A 23,869-nucleotide genomic window follows, 5' to 3' on the forward strand; every position below is an offset into this window, starting at 1 on the left:
AGAACTGCCGTGTCTGCTCATTTGCTTGAATTGCTCCTTTATCTCATCACTGTCAGTCTGTGAACTTTTGCTTTCAGGGAAGTTGAAACTGAGAAGACACCCATATTTGATCCAATATGTGTTTCCAGTAAACAAGCAAGATAAAAATACCTTTGGTCATGTCTATATGATAAAAAGATTACTTTTAGGAAGGTGTGGTTGAATCAGAATCAGAATCATCTTTATTGCTTATGTAGACCACACAAGGAATTTGTTTCCGGTAGAACACGCTGCACTAGTATCGTCGTCAAAAAAAAAACTGCTAAGTGGCACTATACAGTTCCATTTTGGCTACTGTTGAAGGCCTGTGAATCATATTTACCGTGACAATTAAATATTTTCACTGACAAAGGTTAGAGGGTTGACATTTACCATTTAACATGCCAAACATCGATCAAGGTCAGAGTGTCCCAAGACCTCAATCACACCCTGAACACAAGCTCCTTTCTTAATTTTTGGTGAACAAAGTCCAACCTCATAATCTCTATGTCCACATTGGAAAATAAATAGACATTTTACATTTGCAATGAAAAGTATCGGTTCAGCGGAAAGGTCGGTGCTGTTGGACAGTGTGCGGCTAGATGGATGCATGGCTTGAGGAGCCCGCGATGAAAAGAAAGGAGCGTCAACGTAGAGCGCTGATGCGTGTGTGGAACTGTCGCGGCTTGGAATGGAAGCGGGATTTAGCTGGGACAGGAGATGTGAGACAATCTCTTTTCATCAATGGAGGCTACATGTTTGTGTTTGCTCTCAATATTTAGCTTGTAGCAGACGTGCACGTTCCACCATGACGTCTGATCCACTGGTGAAAGGACGCCTTGATTCTCTCCTCTTTCATCTGGAACTGCTTCATGCAACAAAGAGGGTGCAGAAAGTGCTTAAGATTGCATGGCTGGCTGTCTATGTCTTTGAATTGTCGTATTTTTTTGTCATTTCGTTTTTTTTTTGTTCTTTTGATTTCAAGATGGTGCCGCAAGAGTGGCTGCCATTACAGCAGCTCCAGGATTTTGTTTTTATACTTCTCTTTCCTTTCCTCTTCCTTTCAGAACTCTGCTGCTGTGAAATGTAAATTTCTCCACTGTGAGACTAATAAAGGTTTATACGTCTGTCTAAGCTCTCAGTCGTACAGGAGGGCTTCATCGATGAAAAGGTTTCCTCAGCCGTCATCTGTACTTCTTTGAAGGTGTCGTACATTCAGCGAGCTACAGCTCTTCGGATGAGGAGCGAAACGTCCAACACCTTCAAAGAAGTACAGATGACGGCTGAAGAAACCTTTTCATCGAATAAAGGCCAATCCAATCCAATCAGAACCCTGATTCATATTGCATCAAGAGTGGTGGACATAAGGTCACCTCCCGGCATGTGACTGATGTACAATTGCCATGTGATGCGATTGTTGTTGAATGACATAAAAATATTTAGCCTGTGCTCTCCGACCTTGCAATCACACAAGTCGAGCTGTCCTGACAGTCATAACTGGGCAACAGGTCGCCAAAGGGAGACAAGGCTGTGGGGTTTGCTTTCATGCATCATACTGTGAAACAGGCCAGCAGATGATCAATGTTATGAAAACACAAGAGAGGCAGGGACAAGGGCAACAACACTGGACTGAAAGGATTTTTTAGGCGTATTGATTTCCTTTGTAGAGGCAATGGTAAAACAGCTTCATTGAAATGCAGAGCGTTCATGCTTTTCTTGTATATTTGATACCAGAGTCAATCAAAAGGTGGCTTTTGGATGCACCAAAACAAGGTTTCTTTTAAACATTGCATTGACAAATGTCTGTGTAAGCTCTCACTCGTACAGGAGTGGTCCATCAATGAAAAGGTTTCTTCAGCCGTCATCTGTACTTCTTTGAAGGTGTCGGACGTTTCACTTCTTATCCAAGAAACTTCATCAGTAAACTAAATTCTTACTAGTAGTTTAGGCCCTATATATATATATATATATATATATATATATATATATATATATCTCATCTCATTTTCCGTACCGCTTATTCCTCATTAGGGTCGCGGGGGTTGCTGGAGCCTATCTCAGCTGTCTTCGGGCACGAGGCGGGGGACACCCTGAATTGGTTGCCAGCCAATCGCAGGGCACACAAAGACATACAACAGTCACTCTCACACTCACACCTAGGGACAATTTGGAGTGTTCAATCTGCCTGCCATGCATGTTTTTGGAGTGTGGGAGGAAACCGGAGGACCCGGAGAAAACCCACACAGGTCCGGGGAGAACATGCAAACTCCACACAGGGAGGCCGGACCGGGACGCGAACCGGCGACCTCTGCACTGTGAAGCCGTTGGATGTATTTGCCCTCCAGGACACAGCCTCTCGTGACATCACTATATATATATATACAGTAAAGTCTCGTTATATCGATATTCAAGGGAGTCCGAAAAAATATCGATATAACCGGGACTATCGATATATCCGACCCTGTTTGCATGTAATTTTCTCTGTGCGTGCATAGAAATAGTATCGATATAACAGGGACTATCGATATATCCGATATCGATATAACAAGACTTTACTGTATATATATATATATATATATATATATATATATATATATATATATATATATATATATATATATATATATATATATATATATCGATATATATATATATATATATATATATATCCGATATCGATATAACGAGACTTTACTATATATATATATATATATATATATATATATATATATATATATATATATATATATATATATATATATATATATATATATATATATATATATATATTGGATTGGATTGGATATGCCTTTATTAGTCTCACAGTGGAGAAATTTACATTTCACAGCAGCAAAGTGATGAAAGGAATGAAAGTAGAAAAACGAAATACATGAGCTGCTGGAAAGGCAGCCACTCTCGCAGCGCCGTCTTGAAGTCAAAAGAACAAAAAAAAACTAAATAACAAATAATATGACAGCATAGAGACAATATGACAAAACAAAGACACAGAGAGACATTCATTCTTCAGGACTTGCTGTACCCTCTTTGTGATGACATGAAACAGTTCTAGATGAAAGAGGAGAGGATCAAAGCGTCTTTCCACCAGTGGATCAGGGACATCATGGTGGAATGTGCATGTCAACTACAAGCTAAATGTTGAAAGCAAACACGCAGCTGTAGCATCCATTGACGAAAAGAGATTGTCTCACATCTCCTGTTCCACATAAATCTGCTTCAATTCCAAGCCGCAACAGTTCCACATACGCATCGGCGCTCTGCGCTGACGCTCCTTTCTTCTTATTGCGGGTTCCTCAAGCCATGCATCCATCCAGCCGCAGACCGTCCAACGGCACTGACCTTTCCGCTAAACAAAGCGGGGCTGTGAAGATGCTGCCCATTACAGGCGCAAAAAAGCACAATGGCCCCTTTGGTGTCCAGCGATGGCAGTCGAATGGCTCCGACATTCCTCCCATTCAAAAACAGTACTGGCATATATATATATATATATATATATATATATATATATATATATATATATATATATATATATATATATATATATATATACATACAGTAAAGTCTCGTTATATCGATAGTCCTGGTTATATCGATACTATTTCTATGCACGCACGGAGAAAATTACATGCAAACAGGGTCGGATATATCGATAGTCCCGGTTATATCGATATTTTTTCGGACTCCCTTGAATATCGATATAACGAGACTTTACTGTATGTATATATATATATATATATATATATATCCATTGCATTGACAAAGTGTGCACAGAAAGGTCATAGGCATCCCACCCCTGCCTTATCTAGAATCAGTGGGCCATTATGCAAAGTTTGACATGAAAAACTGTGCCACAGAAGTCAAAATAACCTTGACTAGAAAAGGCACTCGCCTAGTGTCAAAAACACCCAGATGCTAATCTTGTGTGTACTACAATCGCGTGTTATGTAATTAAAGTAGGGGAGCAAGGTTTCGACACTATGTCGTCAAATATTTTGGGGGCGTATTACACTTACTTGACATTAAAATTAAACAACAGTGGTGTAATGTTATTTTTATCAGAATATCAAGCGCTGCTCAGGTCACAGGAGATTTGTTATTTGGATAAAGCTTCCCATTGGACTCAACCAACATTGGTAATCGCCTTTTTTCATGTGAGTGACATATATGGCATGACCTTGTGTGCTTCTTTCTCTTGCAGTGACCGTGTGTGAACCCAGTACTATGTCTGAGGTCCGTGTGCTTCAGCAACCTCACTCTGTTGCTTTCAGTGACTCCAACTGCAATTCGGGAACCAATTCATCACCCCTCAATCACGTTTTTGATTTGGCCACGTACGTACACCGTCCACACACCAAATCAGTTTTTCGTTTTCAATCCAAATTAGGAGGGACATTGCAATTATAAAACACTTAGCAATTGAGGCTCACTGTAATTTGAACTTTTTCTTGAATCTTATGATCGATTTTTTTCACCTTAATCCTTTGAATATTAACTCATTCTCTGCCAGACGTGCAAAAAATGTCTCTACTCCAATGGCAGGGTTTTTGTCATTGTCACTTGAATTCCAGGACCCACAGAATATTGAGTTTTAGGTGTTTGACACAAACATTCAATACACCGTTAAAAAACATAGACTCTCTTCTTTTATCAAAAAAAGAGTTAATTCCTAAATTATATGGGTCTGGAGTTACATGAGCTTGAAATGAGGGTGGTTGTCCAAAATACAATGCAATGCATAGGTATTGGCGTATATAGCGCTTTAACAACAGCTGAAGCTGGAACAAAGCGCTAACATGGAAAAAATGGAAATGCTGCCCCCTTGTGTAATAGAAACAAATGCCAGAGGTCATGGCCAGCGCTTTCTTGGCACTCAAGCATTAAAAAACAACGCCTAAACAAATTCGGGAATGGCGCTCTACGTCATATTTTCAATTCCTGAATAAATCCGTAAATGTCAGTGAATCAGTTAAGCAGATCAATTTAGATCATTTTCTGCAGGGGTGTTAAACTTGTATTTTTTTTTTTTTGCGCAGGCCACATTGTAGTTACGATTTCCTCTCGGGGCCGTTAGGATCAAGGATCCTTCTTCAGGGTATTGAACAATAGATTCTAACATTGACAGTTTTACCAACAAAACAAGATTCCAGAGTGATTTTTATCTACAACTTACAGTATGTTATTTTTCTTGTTTATCTACAACTTACAGTATGTTATTTTTCTTGTTTATCTACAACTTACAGTCTGTTATTTTTAGCCTTAAGTCTTTCCAGGACAGTGGCCACCACAGTGAACAGCTATTCAAAAATTCCCTCTGCCCTACATGAATTTAGCCCAAAAGAAAAAAACTCTAAAAATCCCAATGCAGCGTCAGATTTAATCATTCTTGAATCAATGTAGGTATAAAGCAGAGACAGACAGGCAATCTGTCAGTGCATCACTCACAGGGGCTCCCGTTTACAGCTGACTGACACAGAGCTGCATCTTGTGTGTGGTTGTTGGCAGGGCCGAATACACACTGGCGTTACTTCAAGTGAACTACATTGACTACATGTGAAAACGTGTTGCCAGAAACGCCCAGCTTTGACCGATCATAGATAACATCGCCTGCCAAATATATAGTAATTTTATCTGACGGAAGCTGTCTGAGCCAGCCAGGCACTTGATCTTCCCTTTCTTTCTTGGCTCCTTGAGCATCAGATGCTAGACCAGCAATTTACAGCGTTTGAATAAGACTACACTGCATTTGGGGGAACTAAAGCAAAAAACAAAAAAAACTTGGTATGAGCTGCAATGCTTTTGCATTGCATCAAATGCAACAAAAAATGTGATAACTCTTATTTAAAAAAAAAGGAATTTCTTGTCGCGACTGAGTTCCAAAAGTCACGGCGTGTTCACGCGCCGCCATCTTGGGGGAAAAAAAACAAATATGACAACACAAAGACAAAGAGTCATTCATTCTTCAGGACTTGCTGTACCCTCTTTGTAAAAAAAAAAAAAAAAAAGCTGAGACGAAGATTTAAAAGGAACATTGTCAAATGTCTGTCACAAACAAGGATGGGATAACGTCCACCTCGGCACCCTCTATCGGACGTGTAGTCTATCACACCAAACTTGCAGCTGTGGATTGATTCAGACGTAGCACTACTGAAGGCCTCGGGTTGACATGCACGGCTCGCCACTGATTTGTACACCATCTCAAATGCAAAATTATGGCCATATCTTCTGTAGCTGAAATGTTTGAAGTACAATGGATAAACGAATAGCATCATAGTTGCCAGGAAAACACCAAAAAGAAAAATGGTGAAAGGCCTGATTCGCAGCAGAGTCATTCTGTTGTGCAAGAATCAAGTTTCTGCTTCTGGTTTTCTTCAAGAATGTGGCAGCTGAGTTTGGGACGGCACCATCTCGTTTGATAACGTGTTTTTCTTGCTTCTTTTTACGTCAGTGAGTCTTCCGAGGAAGAACCTACGACAGTGGAACGGGAAGAAAAGACTCCTGGCCCCAACGCTGTCACCAACAACCTGGAGGGCTGCGAGGAATACACCTTGAACACACAAACAGGTGCCACAGGACACACACAGATAAGAGTACTGTTTACATTTCCCCTCGCCCCACCATCCCATTACACCCTGCACACACACACCATTTGAATGTTTGCATGAATGCTGTGGCTGTTTCATGGCTAACGGCCGAAAGTGTCTACTCAAAACTGGGTGACAGCTTCATGTCGGAGCCGCGGGGGTCAACTCAGCCGGCAATTGGTCTCGTTTCCTGAGGAAGTGACATCTGCTTCCTGCCTTCAAATGATCCCAACAGAAGGGGAAAACTGTTAATAAAGAGTACCGGGACATATATTTAAATTTTGTAGTTTTTGTAAAACTGTACCCAAGAATAATGTTCGAATAAGGGGCTAATATCAATTGGAAGTTGTGGAGAGTAGCAGGGTAAAACAGGAATTTGCCTGTTACCACTTCACGGTCATTCTAGGACATACATGTGCTGTCAGTTACTTCCATTCTTCACTGGTCACACGACAGCAATAGTGAACACTGTACATCATGTTTCCAGTTTATTCACTTTGATTGAGAAGCACAAGATGGATTTGTGGTGTTCCATTTCTAATGTTCTAGAAAGGAAATAATTATTTACTGATTGATCTTTTTGTCCTGAAAAGCGCAAAGCAGCCTCCTCTATCTGGGCTTTGAGTATGACAACATGTCAAGTCGTTACAAATAAATTAAGGCAATGTTAATCAGCTTTTTTAAACCAGATTCTTATCTTACAGACAGTGTGTTGTCGGTGTTCAAATAGAAAGATAAGAATCTGTTTTAAATTAGATATCAGGTAGACAGGATGAACTTAATACAACTATAATGTTAATCAGCATTTACTGCAGTACATGATGATATTGAGGGACTGTTCCTCAGCAGTCTTGTATTTTCTCTGGGTGATCTTTAGTTCTTGACTCATTCACTGTCAGGCGTGCCAAAATGTGTCCACTCCAGTGCCAAGGTTTTTGTCATTGTCACTTGATTTCCAGGACCCACAGAATATTGAGTTTTAGGACAACATAAACATTCGATACAGTGTTAGACTCTCTTCTTTCATCAGAAAAAAAGAGTTAATTCCTAAATTATTTGGATCTGGAATTATATCAGCTTGAAATGAGGGAGGCTGTCCAAAATATAATGCAATACATACATATTGGGTTATATAGCGCTTCAACAACAGCCAAAGCTGGAACAAAGCGCTAACATGGAAAAAAGGGAAATACTGCCCCTTGTGGAAAAGAAAAAAACATTGCCAGAGGGCATTGCCAGAGGGCATGGCCAGCGCTTTATCGGCACTGAGGCATGAACAAACAAAACCCGAACAAATTCGGGAATGGCGCTCGACGTCATATTTTCAATTCCCGAATAAATTCATGTACGGCAGTGAATGAGTTTAATAGTTCTTTGGGCTCATATACTACCTTCATATCCTCCAGTATGTACCCAGCGGCCAGACACTCTGCCAGTGCCTGCAGCAGCAGCATCAAAGTCCAACTTGTGGACAAGTCAACCGGATGGCGAAGTGAAGCTCCGCATGGAGGACCGTGGCTTGGCTGCGGAGACCCCCTTGACAGTCCATCAACTCTTTACATCTACTGTGAGGAACTTTGGCGATTTCACTGCTGTGAGCTGGAAAGAAGGCGAGCACAAGAGGAGCTTGAACTACAAGCAATACTATGAGACGTGTCGCGTAGCAGCTAAGAGCTTCTTGAAGGTATGGAATTACAGATGCCGGCAAATATTGCTGAATCATTGAGCCCGGAGTCACAAAAAACTCTTGGTGACCTATGAACAAAATCGTTTTTTTGCGTGCGGTTTTCCACTTTTCAACCCATGGGACATTTGGTTTTTTTTGGATTTAGTGTGGATAATTTTCAAAGTTGTCTGAAGTTTAGAAAAATACTGTATTTCAGGGTCTGCCAGCTTTCTTTGCTGAGTGCAACATGACATTTCTGCACATTAGTCTCAAAGACATCACACAACTATTCAGTCTTGTGTGAAGCAAGCATATTCTTAACGTCATGTGACAGTGGACTTAAACCGTCTATTTGATGTGGGTAAACGCTGTAATGCAGCGTGAAGATGTCTGAATAAACCGCGAGCCACACAGTGCGTAAACCTCAGCGTGATCGTGATTATTATAACGGTACACCGCATAACTTGTCCACTTATCCTCGCGGGGCGTGCTGGAGCCTATCCCAGCTGCCAGCTGTCTTCGGGCACGAGGTACACCCATAACTGGTTGGTATCCATTCGCAGGATACACATAGACCATGAAACAACAATATGGACTCACACTCACACCCAGGGGCAATTTAGAGTGTTCAATTAACCTGCAACACACGTTTTTGGAATGGGGAAGGAAACCGGAGTATCCAGAGAAAACCCACAACCTCTGCAACATAAGTTCAACGTGCCGGGCCGCCCCCAGTGGAAGCATCTCCTCTCATTTCAGTCTTGGTTCTTTTAAATGAAAAATGAAAGTTCTCTGGATTTTCCCAGAATTGTGGATTCTCCAAATTTTCATGAAAGTTCCTCCGGAAAAGTGAGGAAAAATTGCCTAAAATTACTCTGGACGTTAGTTAACAACATTGAACGAACACAGATTTGAGTTTGTTGTTTTGCTTGTCGTGAGTGACACCGCTCGTGCAAAGCTTCTCTTTGATGTGCGTGTATCAGCGCAAGCATTAACGCTCACACGCGTCTTTTGGTTTCAATCAATCAGCGCCAACGCAAACTGACATCACAGATCGATTAAGTTGCAGATAAACGACAACAGATAAGCTAGTAGGGATGACACGATGCTCCAGGTCGGACTGACATGTTTTACTGTGCATCTGTGTGCGCACAAAAGGCAGATTGATCATTGAATGTCATTGAAGTTACGCCCGTTTTTACGCCGACTGCACACACACTAAATGTCAATCTCACATGCATTATCCACTCAGGATGAATGTCTTTTTACAGCTTGGGTTGGAGCGCTACCATGGCGTTGGTATCCTGGGTTTCAACTCTGTTGAGTGGTTCATCGCTGACATTGGAGCCATTTTTGCTGGGTCAGTGGATTGAAACGCAACATGACAGACACAGAAACAACATCTAAGATCAATACTGTACTTGATTTAGTACAATTTATATTGCTCTGGGAGTAGGAAGAAGTAGAAAAAACCTATTTAGTCCTACCCGTTGTGTATCGTCGTTGGTGCCAGTCTCTGAATTTGACTTAATCGAGAAGAGATCAATATCTCACTATATATGTGAAAGCTCCATCTTGTCCTCTTTATCTCGCTTGAGGAGCATAACTTTCCAAAAAAATATGGCGTTCAGAAACTTAAATGACTTTACTATCCCAACTGGGTAAGATGGACCCTTTTCTGGATGACTATAGGCCAGTTGAGCAGTCTACTCGCAAACGTCACAAAGTTGGCACGGGAGGGCCTGAGCAATGTCCCAATGTTCGACCCTTGTTTGTTGCAGTGGCTTCGCTGTGGGCATCTACACAACCAACTCTCCAGAGGCATGCCAATATGTGGCGGACAACTGCAAGGCCAATATCATTGTGGTAGAGAACCACAAGCAACTGCAGAAGATTCTTCAGGTCCAAGACCGTTTGCCACACTTAAAAGCCATCATCCAGTACAGGGGTGTTCTGAAAGACAAGAGACCGAATCTGTACAGTGTAAGTCAATAGAGATGAATGATACGTGTGTGTGTGCGTGCGTGTTTGTATTGAAGCAGCAATACACTGAGCATTGTTTCTTTATGCAGTGGGATCAGTTCATGAAACTGGGATGTGACGTTCCCGACATTGCACTTGATGAGATCATCGCTAGCCAGAAGCCCAATCAGTGCTGCACGCTCATCTACACCTCAGGAACCACTGGACACCCCAAAGGTGTCATGCTCAGCCATGACAATGTAAGCAGCAGATTCACATGCCCAACGCTGACTCTTCTCAGCAAACCTGAAGAGCTGATCACACCAGGATTTTACCGAGCGACATTGTTTAGAGCAGGGGTATCAAAGTCATTTTTTACCGCGGGACACATTGTAGTCACGGTTTCCTCTCGAGGACCGTTATGAATTTGGGGAAGCCATTATGATGTTTCATCTCCTCCACATATTACATACATACGCACAACAAATTAATGAATAACTAGTTTTAAAATTTGAAGTTAAGAATAATGACTGTCATTATGGTTTACATTCCACAATTTGAATTTTTTTTTCCGCCTTGAGCAAGCATCATGGCACTTGACATGCTTGATTTGCTTTCGCGCGCCGAATAAAATGATGTGATGGGCCAGATTTTGGCCCCCAGGCCTTGATTTTGACACATGTGGTTTAGACTGATTACAAATACTTCAGAACACAATTGGTACTGATAGGATAAAATTATTATTCTCTCTGGTTCGGGTTGTTCACAGTGTTAGAAGATGGTAGTAAAATCGGCAGGAATCAAGGTGTTGTACAAAGATTATTTTAATCTTGGTCAGCAGAGAGATGCATGTGCTCTTGTCGAAGGAGAGGACCAAAAAGGGAAGAGCAGCGCTCCCCAACAGGATATATACTGCGGGAATGACATCATTTCAAAAGAACCTATCAGCTACGAGATACAAGGATGAAATATGATATTAGACTGAAGTAAGAAAGTTTAAGGTTATAAAATAAACTACATACATATGTAGACAGTGTCTGAAACTCGTGACAAAAAGTTAGCGGACACCCGGGCAGATAACTCTGAAAAGTTGCCTGCCCAATTTTTCACAACTTGAAACACAATAAGATGACTAATCGCAAAAAAAAACATTGTTGCGAAGTATAAAGGATTTTTTTTTAAATTAAGGAACTACCTACCGCAAATGCTCCCTTGCTTCATTTATGGTGAATATCCCTTGCTGACGATTGTGCTCCAGTTGTCGTTTGTCATCATGGTGCACAATGTAATGTTTGCATCGCGTTGTCAGCTAAAAGCCACGTGGCCTCGTCTTTCTAAGCAGCTTTCAAAACTTTCAAGTACACTTTTCAGTCACTGGATAGTCCGAAGCACGAAACAAGCTTCTGATTGGCTGCCGGTGCTGAGTATGCCAATTGCCAAACCAACGTTCGTTTGGCAATTTGCAGCCAATCAGAAGCCTGTTTCGTGCTTCGGACTATACCGTGACTGAAAAGTGTACTTGAAAGTTTTGACAGCCGTTTAGAAAGAGGAGGCCAAGTGACTTGTAGAGGTTTGCTTGTAGCTTTTGCTTTATTGAATAAAACAAACGTTTGATTTTTTTTTTCTTGAAGAAGTTGTCGGCCACCCGGGCTGAGATGTTTTGTAAGTTGTACGCACGACGTAAAAGTTGCACGCCTCGGGCATCCGGGCAGACGTTATTTCAAACACTGATACAGACTAAACTAACATATAAAAATAAGTAGAAATGAAATAACATTGGATGTTTTAGGATGTGTATTTAAAATAGTTCTATCAGGTACGTTTGGTACAAATTAATAAAGTATTCATATAAGGATTGCTTATTCTGTAGCCACGAGGGGACGTAAGTCTTCTTATGCCGGTCCCAAGCCCGGATAAATACAGAGGGTTGTGTCAGGAAGGGCATCCGACGTAAAAGCTTGGCCAAAACCAACATGCGAATCAAACCTCTGAAGATGGAGGACACTGACAGGAAAAGAAGATTCGTAAAAGGATACACAAACTCAAAATACATAAGTAAAATTGAATTTTACTTTTCAAAGGGTGTGTAGTCGTTGAATTTTGAATACTGTATGCTAAATAATGTACAGTACTTTATTATTCATCGTTGCTGAGTATACACAATATACTGTGAATGTATTGACATATCTAAAAATCTGAATACGCAATCCTTTCTGTGTATTTTTAGTAGTCCAGTCTTAAAATCTGCATCCAAAACAGAACATTTGGGTAAACAGTGGCACTCACATATACAGTAAAGTCTCGTTATATCGATATCGGATATATCGATAGTCCCGGTTATATCGATACTATTTCTATGCACGCACGGAGAAATTTACATGCAAACAGGGTCGGATATATCGATAGCCCCGGTTATATCGATATTTTTTTGGACTCCCTTGAATATCGATATAACAAGACTTTTCTGTATATTTTTTTTTTAGCTTCAAATTTATTCCGCTCCAATGTATATAGCCTCACTCGTGTATCTTTTGTCTCTTTCCCCAGTTGACATGGACTGCGCTTTCCACTGGTAAGCACGTGCGCCTGACAGACGCCACAGAGTCCCAGGAGGTGGTGGTCAGCTACCTCCCCCTCAGCCACATTGCCGCCCAAATGGTGGACATCTGGCTGACCATGAGAGTTGGCGGGGTTACGCACTTTGCCGACCCGGATGCACTTAAGGTGACTCATGTTTGCGCATGCCTGACAATGTTTCCGTCTACATTCTTGCTTGCCGTTTAACCAAAACTTTACTCGCATAGCAAATTTGGGCATAGCGAAAGTTCTGACACTGTTTTTAAAATGCCGAGCAATCGAGAGGACTAAAGGCCAATGTAGTACAGTGATACCTGAGTTTACAAACCTCTTGGCTTACAAACTTTTCGGTTTACGAACGTTAAATTTATGAAAATTTTACTTTGGCATACACACTTTTTTCGGGATACACACAGAGCTGCCACAATGAGTGGTGTGTCGTTCGCGAACGAGCCCGTTCTTCTAACAACAAAATGGCAGCCGACTGTTTTAGTCCTCTATTCCCCGCCCTCAGTCTTCGGTTAAAGCCATGTGATTGGTCAAGAACGCAGCAGTGAGGGGAGATGGTTTAAACATTAAAGAGACAGGCAGACGACAATGAGTGTTTCAACTTTGATAGTTCAAAGGCAGAGTGTAGGCTGCAAGGTAAAAATATCCCATCAACCAGGCTCCACAAACAACCCACACAAGCCATCTGTACACTATCAACTCAGCTAAACAGAACACAATTGATGAGGAACGAGATAAAATTGTCACACCTACAAGGGATCATTCCTCAAGATGGTGAAAGAAGAAGGTTACGTTCCTCATCAAGTGTTTCATGCTGAGGAATAAACCGGCCACTCCATTCCATCAAGCCATCAACGACCATCACAAAGGTAAATAAAACGACTTTATTGTAGAGTATATAAAGTATATAATACCATAGCACATTTATTATACATAAAATAAGGTATATTTTGTGTAGTTTTAAGGCTTAGAAAATTAAAAAGTAGAAAATTATGTTTTATGGGGACCTGGGAACGGATATTTCTCATTTTAATGGTTTCCTATGGGAGATAAATTTTTGAGAGACACACTTTTCGCCTTACACACTGTCTGGGAACCAATTAAGTTCGTCAGCCAATGTATCACTGTACAGTCAAATTTCGGTTTTCAAACGTCTCCTTGCTTGACCAATTTGGTTTTCGACCAAAATATGATTTTTTTGTAATGCCTCAGTTTGCAACTGAAAATTTTATGCGCCATTTAACTACCCTCCGTTTCCTTATACAGTCAAACCTAGTTTTTCAACCATAATCTGTTCCAGAAACCTGTTCAAAAACAGATTTGTTCAAAAACCAAAACATTTCCGATTATAACCAATGTAATTGTCACATTTCGGTTTGCGACCAACTGGTGGCACTGTCGGGCCCTGCATGCTGCAGCTTCACAGGTGTTAGTCGTTTTAATTAGTGGCAGTTAAAAGGACTTCCAGCGCGACCATTCAGGGTCGGGTCATTGTTTGTTTCACCCTGTCAGGTTTGTTTCACCTTGTCATGTTTTACTTATGGTTTTGTTTGCTACTTTGGACCTTTCTGTTCTGATGACTTTGGTTGAGATTTTGTTCCTGCTTACTTTATTTAATACAATTTTGTCTGCTTTTTAATAAAAACGTTATTCAACAACACAAATGACGCGACCCGAGTAAGTGGAGTAAGAGACTTAGGAGGAGGCGGGGGGGAGTCGAGTGGTGCATTCAGGTGCGCTCAGTTTGGTCGAGAACCAATATTCATTTGCAAGCCGGGGCATTAAAAAAGACCCTGAAATTTTGGTCAAGAATCGAGATGTTCGAAAACCAAGGTTTTACTGTACACCACTTCCTCGTGTTGCATCTCATTGTGACTGACGTATTTGTATTGTCTGTGTAAGCTCTCAGTCGTACAGGAGTGGTCCATCGATGAAAAGGTTTCTTCAGCCGTCATCTGTACTTCTTTGAAGGTGTCGGACGTTTCGCTTCTTATCCAAGAAACTTTGTCAGCAAACTAAGACTTACTGGTAGTTTAGGCCCTATATATATATATATATATATATATATATATATATATACCTACTGTCCAGACATGGCGGTGCTGGACTCTGCTATGATAGGTCCCTGCTCTCAGGTTGGGGGGAGCAGAGGACTACTCCCTGCAGCTGCTCCAATGATAGTTCCTATCGTTCTGACTAACGACTGGCCTGATTGCCCCACTTCGACCGGTATCACCTCATCAGTATTTGTATTGTTGAATAAAGTCTTTTTAATATTGAAAAGCAGACGTGTTTGGCTGAGATCGATGCAAATCGGACGTCATTCTCATGTAGCGTTCCATTAGGAATCGACGTGTTTGTATTATTCAATATTGATTTAAAAAAGCAGACATTGGTTACATTTATTAAAGTGGGAAATGTTTCTGTTTTTGAACAGGTTTCTGGAACATATTATGGTTGAAAACTGAGGTTTGACTGTACATCCACCAAAACGCTGAGCAAAAATGATCTTTGTTTGTTCACTGATTTTTTTTCTCCTTGTAATCCACATTGTGCCTCTATCAGGGCTCTCTGGTGAACACCATGAAGGAAGTGCGGCCCACAGCTTTCATGGGGGTCCCGCGTGTCTGGGAGAAGATGCAAGAGAAGATGAGGGCCACCGGAGCAAAATCGTCCACCGTCCGCCGCAAAGTTGCCGCCTGGGCCAAAGACGTGGGTCTGCACACCAATTTGAGCAAGATGAATGGGTATGTGCACACATTTAAGTCTTTCTTTCTGACATTGGCTTATTTGTTTTGAGACTCGAGCAGCTGTTTAATAATGCGTTTCCTTTTTGGAGAACCAGAGCTGGGGACCATCCGCCGTTGAGCTACCAAATAGCCAAGAAACTTGTGTTCAAGAAAGTACGCAAGGCTCTGGGCCTGGACCGCTGCTACAGGTGCTACACGGGTGCCGCCCCCATTACCCGGGACACGCTGGAGTTCTTTCTCAGCCTGGACATCCCACTGTATGAGCTGTATGGCATGAGCGAGAGCACCGGACCTCATACCATCTCTATCCCAGATGCCTTTAGAATCACGAGGTATTTGGGTTTGGCTTTTGAATCCAGCTGATAGAACTATTTTAGATAAACATCCTAAAACATCCAATGTTATTTCATTATTTTTATGTTAGTTTAGTCTACAAACATGCGGATCAAAGCTCTAAAGATGGAGGACACTGATTTGCTGTGGCGACCCCTTGAAGGGAAAAGCCGAAAGGAAAAGAAGAAGTTTAGTCTATATATGTATGTAGTTTAGTTTATAACCTTAAAGGACAACAGACACAATTTTTTTCTTTCCTAATTGACATCAGAAAAACGTTTTATAGCATCTAAAATACCCAAAACACGCAGGCTGATATTTTTAGTCAAATGAAAAACACCAATAAAAATGACTTAGTGTCCCAAAACTACTTCAAAATGAGCTCAGAAAGTTTGTTTCAGAAGGTTCTGTCCCCTTGTTCATGACGTCACGCCAGTATGTCATGCCTTGCTCTAGAATCAAAACAATGCCTTCAGATTCGGAGAAGATGCTTTCTTGTTACTCATCCAGTTCTGAATATGATTCAAATAGTTCTGAAGAGGAACGCATAAATGTTTGCAATCGATTAAAGAAGTTCTTCCGGGTCATTTTGAAGCATCAGGAATGATGTGTAGCGTCGCAGAAAATGCAGAAGATCGCGCCCAAGCTCCGTTGGAAATGGGCTGATTTGTCTGCTGGGAATTTGTGTCAACTAGTATCAAATAGTAGTCTTGGTGCAACACACAACGATTCACCATCGCGTTATTTATGTGTTTTCCTTCTAATTTTGCCATCAACACAGATCAACACTTATTTTTCAGACCAAACAAAGTACCGCAAAATGCAGTGTGTGACACTTTCTCGGTGAGGGGCGTTCCCTCCGTAACATGGTGTCAGGAATCGTCACCAACTCAAAAACAAGACTTGCTGAATATTCAGCGCAAGTCTTAAAACGTAAAATATAGCTATATGCGGTGGAATCTTATTAAAATACGCTCAGTAGAAGTCATTTGAAGCGATTTTACAAATTATGGACACAACTTGTCCAGAGGCCTCGGTTGTCATTTAAACTATCTTATTTCAGTCTAATATCATATTTCACCCTTATCTATCTATCTCGTAACTGATAGGTTCTTTCGAAATGATGTCATTCCCGTGGTATATATGTGCTGCGGAGGGCTGCTCTCGCTCTCTCTGGCCCCCATTTCAACAAGAGCATATCTCTCTCTGCTGACCAAGAAATAAATAATCTTTTTGTACATCACCTTGATTCCTGTTGATTTTACTCCCATCTTCTAACACAGTGAAAAACCCGAACCAGAAAGAATCCTCATTTTATTCCAACACCAGCAGTGTCTTGAGACTTGACTCTGACACGCAAAAGATTCACAATCACAAATTGAATAAAGTGACCCAATTTTTCTTTTGTTTCTTTCTTTTTGCCCTACAGCTGCGGCAAGGAGATCCCTGGGTGCAAAACCAAGTTGTACAAACCCGACACAGATGGGAATGGCGAAATCTGCTTCTGGGGTCGCCACGTCTTTATGGGTTACCTCAGCATGCCTGACAAGACTGAGGAAGCTCTGGATTCGGAGGGCTGGCTGCATTCTGGCGACCTGGGCAAACACGACCGCCAAGGATTCCTCTTCATCACGGGTCGAATTAAAGGTATGCTTTGGAGAATAAGAAACCCGCTGTTGTACTATAACGATTTGGTTTGCGACCGATGGGTGGCACTGTCGGGTCCTGCCTGCAGCTGCACAGGTGTTGGTAGTTTTAATCAGCGGCAGTTAAAAGGATCCCAGAATGACCATTCAGGGTTGGGTCATTGTTTGTTTCACTCTGTCAGGTTTGTTTCATCTTGTCATAATTTACTTGTGGTTTTGTTTGCTACTTTGGACCTTTTCTGATGACTTTGTTGTTTGAGATTTTGTTCCTGCCAACTTTAGTACAATTTGTCAAATACCCCCTGCTCGTCCTTCCTGCCTTCTTTTTTGGGGTCCACCACCAACTTGCAAAGCGTGACATTTACATCGTGACTGACCACGTGTGATGTAGCGCTGATGGGAGCGCTTGAGAGTTACATCAAACAACTCTGCCCCGATTTGGAGCAAATTGACATTGATTGGACAAGTGCTCCGCTTTTCCCAGGAGGGCCTTAAATATAATGATCACCAGCCACAGAGTTCAAGTATAGTGAGACCTCAGCTTACGATATTAATTGGTTCCCAGAAAGTGTGTGCGGCGAAAAGTACGTCTGCCGAACATTTATTTCCCATAAGAAACCATTAAAAATGAGAATAATCCATTCCCAGGTCCCCATAAATTTCTACGAAATAAGCCTTAAAACTACACAAACTATACCTTATTTTATGTATAATAAATGTGCTATTGTATTGTAATTAAAGAAATAAACTGTACTGATAAATAGTCGTTTTATTTACCTTTGTGATGGTCGTTGTTAATGGATGACGAACAGGTCGAACTAGGTTGCCTCTTGATGATAACCGAGTGAAGTTGCCATGCTTTCTCAGCGATAATACCCTCACTCACAATGTTCCCTGCTAGCTGCTTTTCGCTAGTCCAAATCAACAGCATTGTTGAACTTTTTTTCAAACTCTTCTTTTTCCTGAGGCCGTTGCTTAGACAACACAGAAACACCCTTAGCCACACATAGCAATGGTCGACTTAGCATACTGGTAGTGGGACGCTAAGTCGCACAAACGCACACCTCGTTCGTGTTTCTCAATGACCTCCTTCTTCTGCTCGACCGTAATTATCTTTTGTGTGCTCTTTGGCTTAACACTAGCCTGTGGTGGAGTCTTTTTCGGTGCCATAATAGCAAAAGTATCCTTGATAACAAACCACATCTGCACTCAAGGAAAGGGGTGATTAAAAACTAGTCCGCCAGCCACTGTGGCGCTCCGTTTGGTTTGGTTCGTTTGCCGAAAGTTTGTATGCCAAGATTATATTCTCACAAATTTAATGTTCGTAAGGCGAAAGGTTCGTAAGCTAAAGCGTTTGTAAAATGAGGCATCACTATTAATATTGCAGTTTTTATTGACACACTAAAGTTCTTTAAAATCCCACCACAATAGAAAATCTCTCTGACAGTGTCAATCGAATGTGACCTCTATCTTCTTTGTCACCGTTTGAATATTTGTATTTGCATCAATATGTCCCCACGAAAGCTTCCCTCAACAGTGCTGCTTTTGTTTTAGAGTTAATCATCACAGCAGGGGGAGAGAACATCCCTCCCGTGCCGACCGAAGATGCAGTCAAGGAAGCCCTCCCGCTGATAAGCAACGCCATGCTGATAGGAGACAAGAGGAAGTTTCTGTCCATGCTGCTCACCATTAAGGTCTGACCAAAGACAGCTTTACATATCAGCTTTAGAGTCAACATGATGTCATCTTATGGTCACTTAAGAAGCCATGATCAGATCGTGACTGGAGATGTGAAGTGTTTTTTCAAACACTGCATTCCATCTCATTTGAGGTCTGTCATTGGCTGTATTATGACACTGCCCCCTGACGGCTGTTTGCAGCAACACATGACACAACCAAAGAATTGAATGTTGGGACGAAGGTTCTTGTTTTTTTCCTGATAAACGTTCCTATTCTCTCTGAGTGAGATGCCACAGGAAGTTCATGGAGGACACGGATTTCTAAAATCGCTTGGGAAGTGGCTGGATTCAACCTCAAAGCCACCTTTAGCAAAGATTACTTTTGACTAACCCTTACAACAGGAAAGAAGATAGATTACCCACAAACCTTGGCGGTAGCAATATTTGCAACCGGCAAACTTTAGTCAGTCACTATGTGAATATTTCTATTGTTTCAATAATATGTATATTTTTTAATGTTCCACAGATGGACAGTGAATGAAGCCATGTTCAAAGCAAATGGAAGGATGAGATTCCTAGTAGAAAGAAAAAAATGTTAACGTGTTTCTGTTATTTGTTGGAGACAACTCCAGTGAAAACATCTTCAGGGATGCTGAATGAACAATTTGTTCATCCTTTTTTTAAGTTGGTATTGCCCACCATTGTGCAGTGACCTCAGTGAGGAAAAAGCACCTCAAATTCACTGTGATTGGCTGGAAACCAGGTCAGGCTGCATATCCACGACACTCGCGAGAAAAAAATAATCTGAAGCACTTTTTGCACCCTATTTGTTGTATGAAGCAGTTCTAGATGAAAGAGGATAGGATCAAAGTGTCCTTTTCACCAGTGATTCAGGTATGTCCTGGTGAAATGTGCATATCTGCTAGAAACTAAATGTTGAAAGCAAACATGAAGCTGTAGCATTCATTGACAAAAAGAAATTGTCCCACATAAATCCGCTTCAATTCCAAGGCGCGGCGACAGTTCTACATCCGCATCGGCGCTGTGCATTGAGGCTCCTTTCTTCTCATCGCCGGCTCCTCAAGCCATCCATCCATCCATCCATCCATCCATCCATCCATCCCATCCATCCATCCATCCATCCATCCATCCATCCAGCCACAGACTGTCCAACCACAGGATGGATGGGTAGATGGATAGGTAGATAAATGAAATAGCTGACCTTGCTCTAGTTGTGACTAATGTCGCTAAGAAACAAGCATCTAACCCAACATTTCCCCTCCAGTGTGAAGTTAATGCTGATGGTGCCCCGCTGGACGAGCTTACTCCAGAGGCCGTGGAGATCTGCAAGAAACTGGGCAGTAAGGCCACTCGCGTCTCAGACCTGGCTGGCGGCCGTGATCACGCTGTTAACGCGGCCATCCAGGAGGGCATCAAACGCGTCAATGAGAAAGCCACCTCCAATGCTCAGCGCATCCAGAAGTGGCACATTCTCCACCAGGATTTTTCCATCGTCGGAGGGGAGCTGGGTAAGTTGTGGCTGCCTCAATGGGAGTGTGTGCATATGCTTTCCTCTGGAACATGCTTGCTGGTTTGGTTGAAGACAATTGGTGGACCACTCCCTCACTCTTTAAAGGACAACCGACGTCACTTTTTTGTTTCCTAACTGACATCAGAAAAACGTTTTATAGCATCTAAAATACCCAAAACACACAGTATGATATTTTTATTCAAATGCAAAACACCAATAAAAATGGTTGTATTAAGTTCATCCTGTCTACTTGATATCTAATTTTAAACAGATTCTTTTAAGAAAAGATTCTGTTTAAAACCAATAAAAATGCCTTAAAGTGTCCAAAATCTGCAAAAAATTGAGCTGCGAATTAGGCATTTTCAGAAAGTCCCGCCCCCAGTTCGTGACGTCACGCCAACACGTCTTGCATTGCTGGAGAATCAAAACAATGGCTTCAGATTCGGAGAAGATGCTTTCTTGTTACTCATCCAGTTATGAATATGAATCAAATAGTTCTGAAGAGGAAAGCATATGTTTGCAATCGATTAAAGCATTTATTCTGTGCCATTTTGAGGCAATACTGTTGCCTCAAAATGGCCCACTGGTGGGGGATGTATCACCAAAAAAGAGGCAGAAAATGGCGACCAAGCTCCTGTGAGGAATTAATCAGCCCGTTTCCACAGGCTTCCTCCCACATTCCAAAAACATGCATGGCAGGCAGATTGAATACTCCAAATTGTCCCTCGCAATGAGTGTGGGAGTGACAGTTGTTTGTCTTTGTGTGCCCTGCGATTGGCTGGCAACCAGGGTGTCCCCCGCCTCGTGCCCGAAGACGGCTGGGATAGGCTCAAGCACCCCCCCCCCAATGAAAAATAAGCAGTACGGAAAATGGATGGATGGATAATATATATTCACCACTAGATGGCAGACATGGGCTAGTACGTGTTTTGTACTGCCCTATCTGAGAATTTGACCATTTTTTCATGACATGCAGGAAAACCATATTTAAGAACTCGCTTATTTTAAAATAATGGTGAGTTTCACTTCTACTTTCATTCCTTTCATCATTTTGCTGCTGTGAAATGTAAATTTCTCCACCGTGAGACTAATAAAGGCATATCCAATAATCCAGTAATCCAATTTTTGTGAAAAAATGCGGAAAATGAGTTTTTGGTTTGCTGTCAAGCGTTTTTTGTGACATCCTTGAATGGTATTTTTTATGGGGTTGGAGGGGACCACAGGATGTGTTTTTTTTGTGCAAACCATTTGTTTTTATAGGCTTGCTCGTTTATATACAAATTGAGCATGAAATATATCAAGGCTGAGCCGATTGGGCAAATTCCGCCTAGATGAAAAAGAATCACTGGGTATGACGTTCTTCCTTTTCCGCAGGTCCAACCATGAAGCTGAAGCGACCAGTGGTGTCCAAAATATACAAAGAGCAAATTGACAACTTTTACAGGGAAGTGACTTCTCCGACGACCCCTGACAACCCCTTGGCTCCCAAATAGAGAAACAGGAGTCGCCTTCCACAGATGAGCTCTTTCCTCCCATTTATCAATGTAGACCTTGTACCTTGAATCATGTTTTTTGATTGCCTTATTTGTGTGGGTAAGAGGAAGCCATTGTAAATGAAAGAAGCTTTATGATTGTTTTCAACTATTTATTTGTTTTGCATCCAGATGTGAAGTAACAGCAAAGAAAAGCTTTTTTGTGATCATTATAATACTTGAAAAGAAACAAAGAACCCCCACACACCCTCAAAAAATAGAAAATATTTAATGTTTGGGTAAAAGGCGTTAAAAAGTCACATTTTCAGTGCACATGGGTCAGATTATCTTCAGGAGAAATGTTTCAAGTGAAATACCAAATTTTTACTTGTAGTAGAGAGAGATTCAAGGATTTGAGGCAGATCCATTTTTTTCATGGATCAGTTTGAAAAAGAACCATCACGTTTAGATCGTGTTCAGGTTGTACTCCCTATATGCTTAAAAACATCGCAAGCCATGTAGCTGAAAGTTTTGGGCTGATGTGACTGCATTGGAGGTTTGAGTGTTTGCACTGGTTCGAGCCTCTGTCTGACGTGTTTGCTTGCTGTGCTTTTACATGATTGTGTATTGTAAATAGGATTTTACTTTCCCGTGTTATTTTTTTCCTTCAACTTGGAAATTACCAATGGAAGTGAAATGACACCATATTGGATTACAGTCAACTGGCATTCATATCAGCTGCCTTTAAATTCTCCATCCAAACCGTCGCCACACTTGCAATTTATACTAAATGGTAGGACGCGGGCAAACTGACCATGTGCATTGACTTCCCCAGAGGACAGTTGAAAACAAAAGTTGATGAAATCCAAAGAGCTGTAACTGAAATGAAGATAATATTGTGGGACTTTATAGCACTCTTGCGAATGTTGCAAAATGGTGGCTTTTGGAGGCATTGGGTCATTCAAAGCACCTGAAATTCAGGGTTTATGTGCTGTCATTACATCAACCATGATGATGTATGTGTTATGTTTTTTTTTTTTATAGGATTGACCATGTGAATGACGTTTCCTCCTGTAAAATTACAACGTTCTGGCTATCAGAATGTGTTCATCATTCCACATAACTTAATGAAGGAGGGTTGTGTTTGTTGAGTTGTGAAGTTTCCTGGAAACTGGACACAATTAACAATATTCACATTCGCTATTATCTGTTTAGTGAATACGCTTCAGCAAAGATGGAAAAAGTTTAAACGTGTCAATTACCAAATGGGGAATAAAAGTTATGCATCCTAATATCTTGTTTTTGTGATTGATCTACCCTTTATATTGAGAAATATATTAAGGGTTTTTGCAACTTATGTCACCGCATATGTTGCACAACATGATTATGTAAATGTTTTACCATTACCTAAGTTCAATCTGATGATTGGCAGACGAAACAAACTTTAAAATGTCTTCGTAGAAAAAAGTCCTCCCATTTCATATGAAAGTCATACATTTTTTCCTTCTTACCTGGTCCAGCTCCTCCACTCATCTTACGTTTAAGAGGAAAAAAAAAACGAGCGAAAATGGAGGAACTAGCTTGTTAATTTTGCAACGCGCAAGGGTCTTGTTTGAGTACATACAGT

General features: G+C 41.3%; 1 protein-coding gene across 3 annotated transcripts in view; it reads left to right on the forward strand.

Moving 5' to 3' along the window:
* acsbg2 (acyl-CoA synthetase bubblegum family member 2) overlaps nt 1-23,534 on the forward strand; it is a 30,785-nt gene extending 7,251 nt beyond the window's left edge. For 2 of the 3 annotated variants that reach the window (XM_089000926.1, XM_089000924.1), the window contains exons 2-14: nt 4,235-4,367; nt 6,482-6,597; nt 8,024-8,301; nt 9,555-9,643; nt 10,065-10,266; nt 10,356-10,505; nt 12,793-12,969; nt 15,397-15,578; nt 15,671-15,913; nt 17,344-17,561; nt 19,115-19,254; nt 20,525-20,768; nt 22,145-23,534. In XM_089000926.1, coding sequence (XP_088857052.1) covers nt 4,258-4,367; nt 6,482-6,597; nt 8,024-8,301; nt 9,555-9,643; nt 10,065-10,266; nt 10,356-10,505; nt 12,793-12,969; nt 15,397-15,578; nt 15,671-15,913; nt 17,344-17,561; nt 19,115-19,254; nt 20,525-20,768; nt 22,145-22,263 — 2,268 coding nt within the window. In that variant the 5' untranslated portion in view covers nt 4,235-4,257 and the 3' untranslated portion in view covers nt 22,264-23,534. The remainder of the gene's footprint in view (nt 1-4,234; nt 4,368-6,481; nt 6,598-8,023; nt 8,302-9,554; nt 9,644-10,064; nt 10,267-10,355; nt 10,506-12,792; nt 12,970-15,396; nt 15,579-15,670; nt 15,914-17,343; nt 17,562-19,114; nt 19,255-20,524; nt 20,769-22,144) is intronic. The other variant, XM_089000925.1, reaches the window with a different exon arrangement.
* The last annotated feature ends 335 nt before the right edge of the window (nt 23,535-23,869 follow it).

Source organism: Hippocampus bargibanti, linkage group LG07 (genome assembly GCF_051943395.1).
Source record: "Hippocampus bargibanti isolate YZ-2025 linkage group LG07, ASM5194339v1, whole genome shotgun sequence".
Classification (NCBI taxonomy): domain Eukaryota; kingdom Metazoa; phylum Chordata; class Actinopteri; order Syngnathiformes; family Syngnathidae; genus Hippocampus; species Hippocampus bargibanti.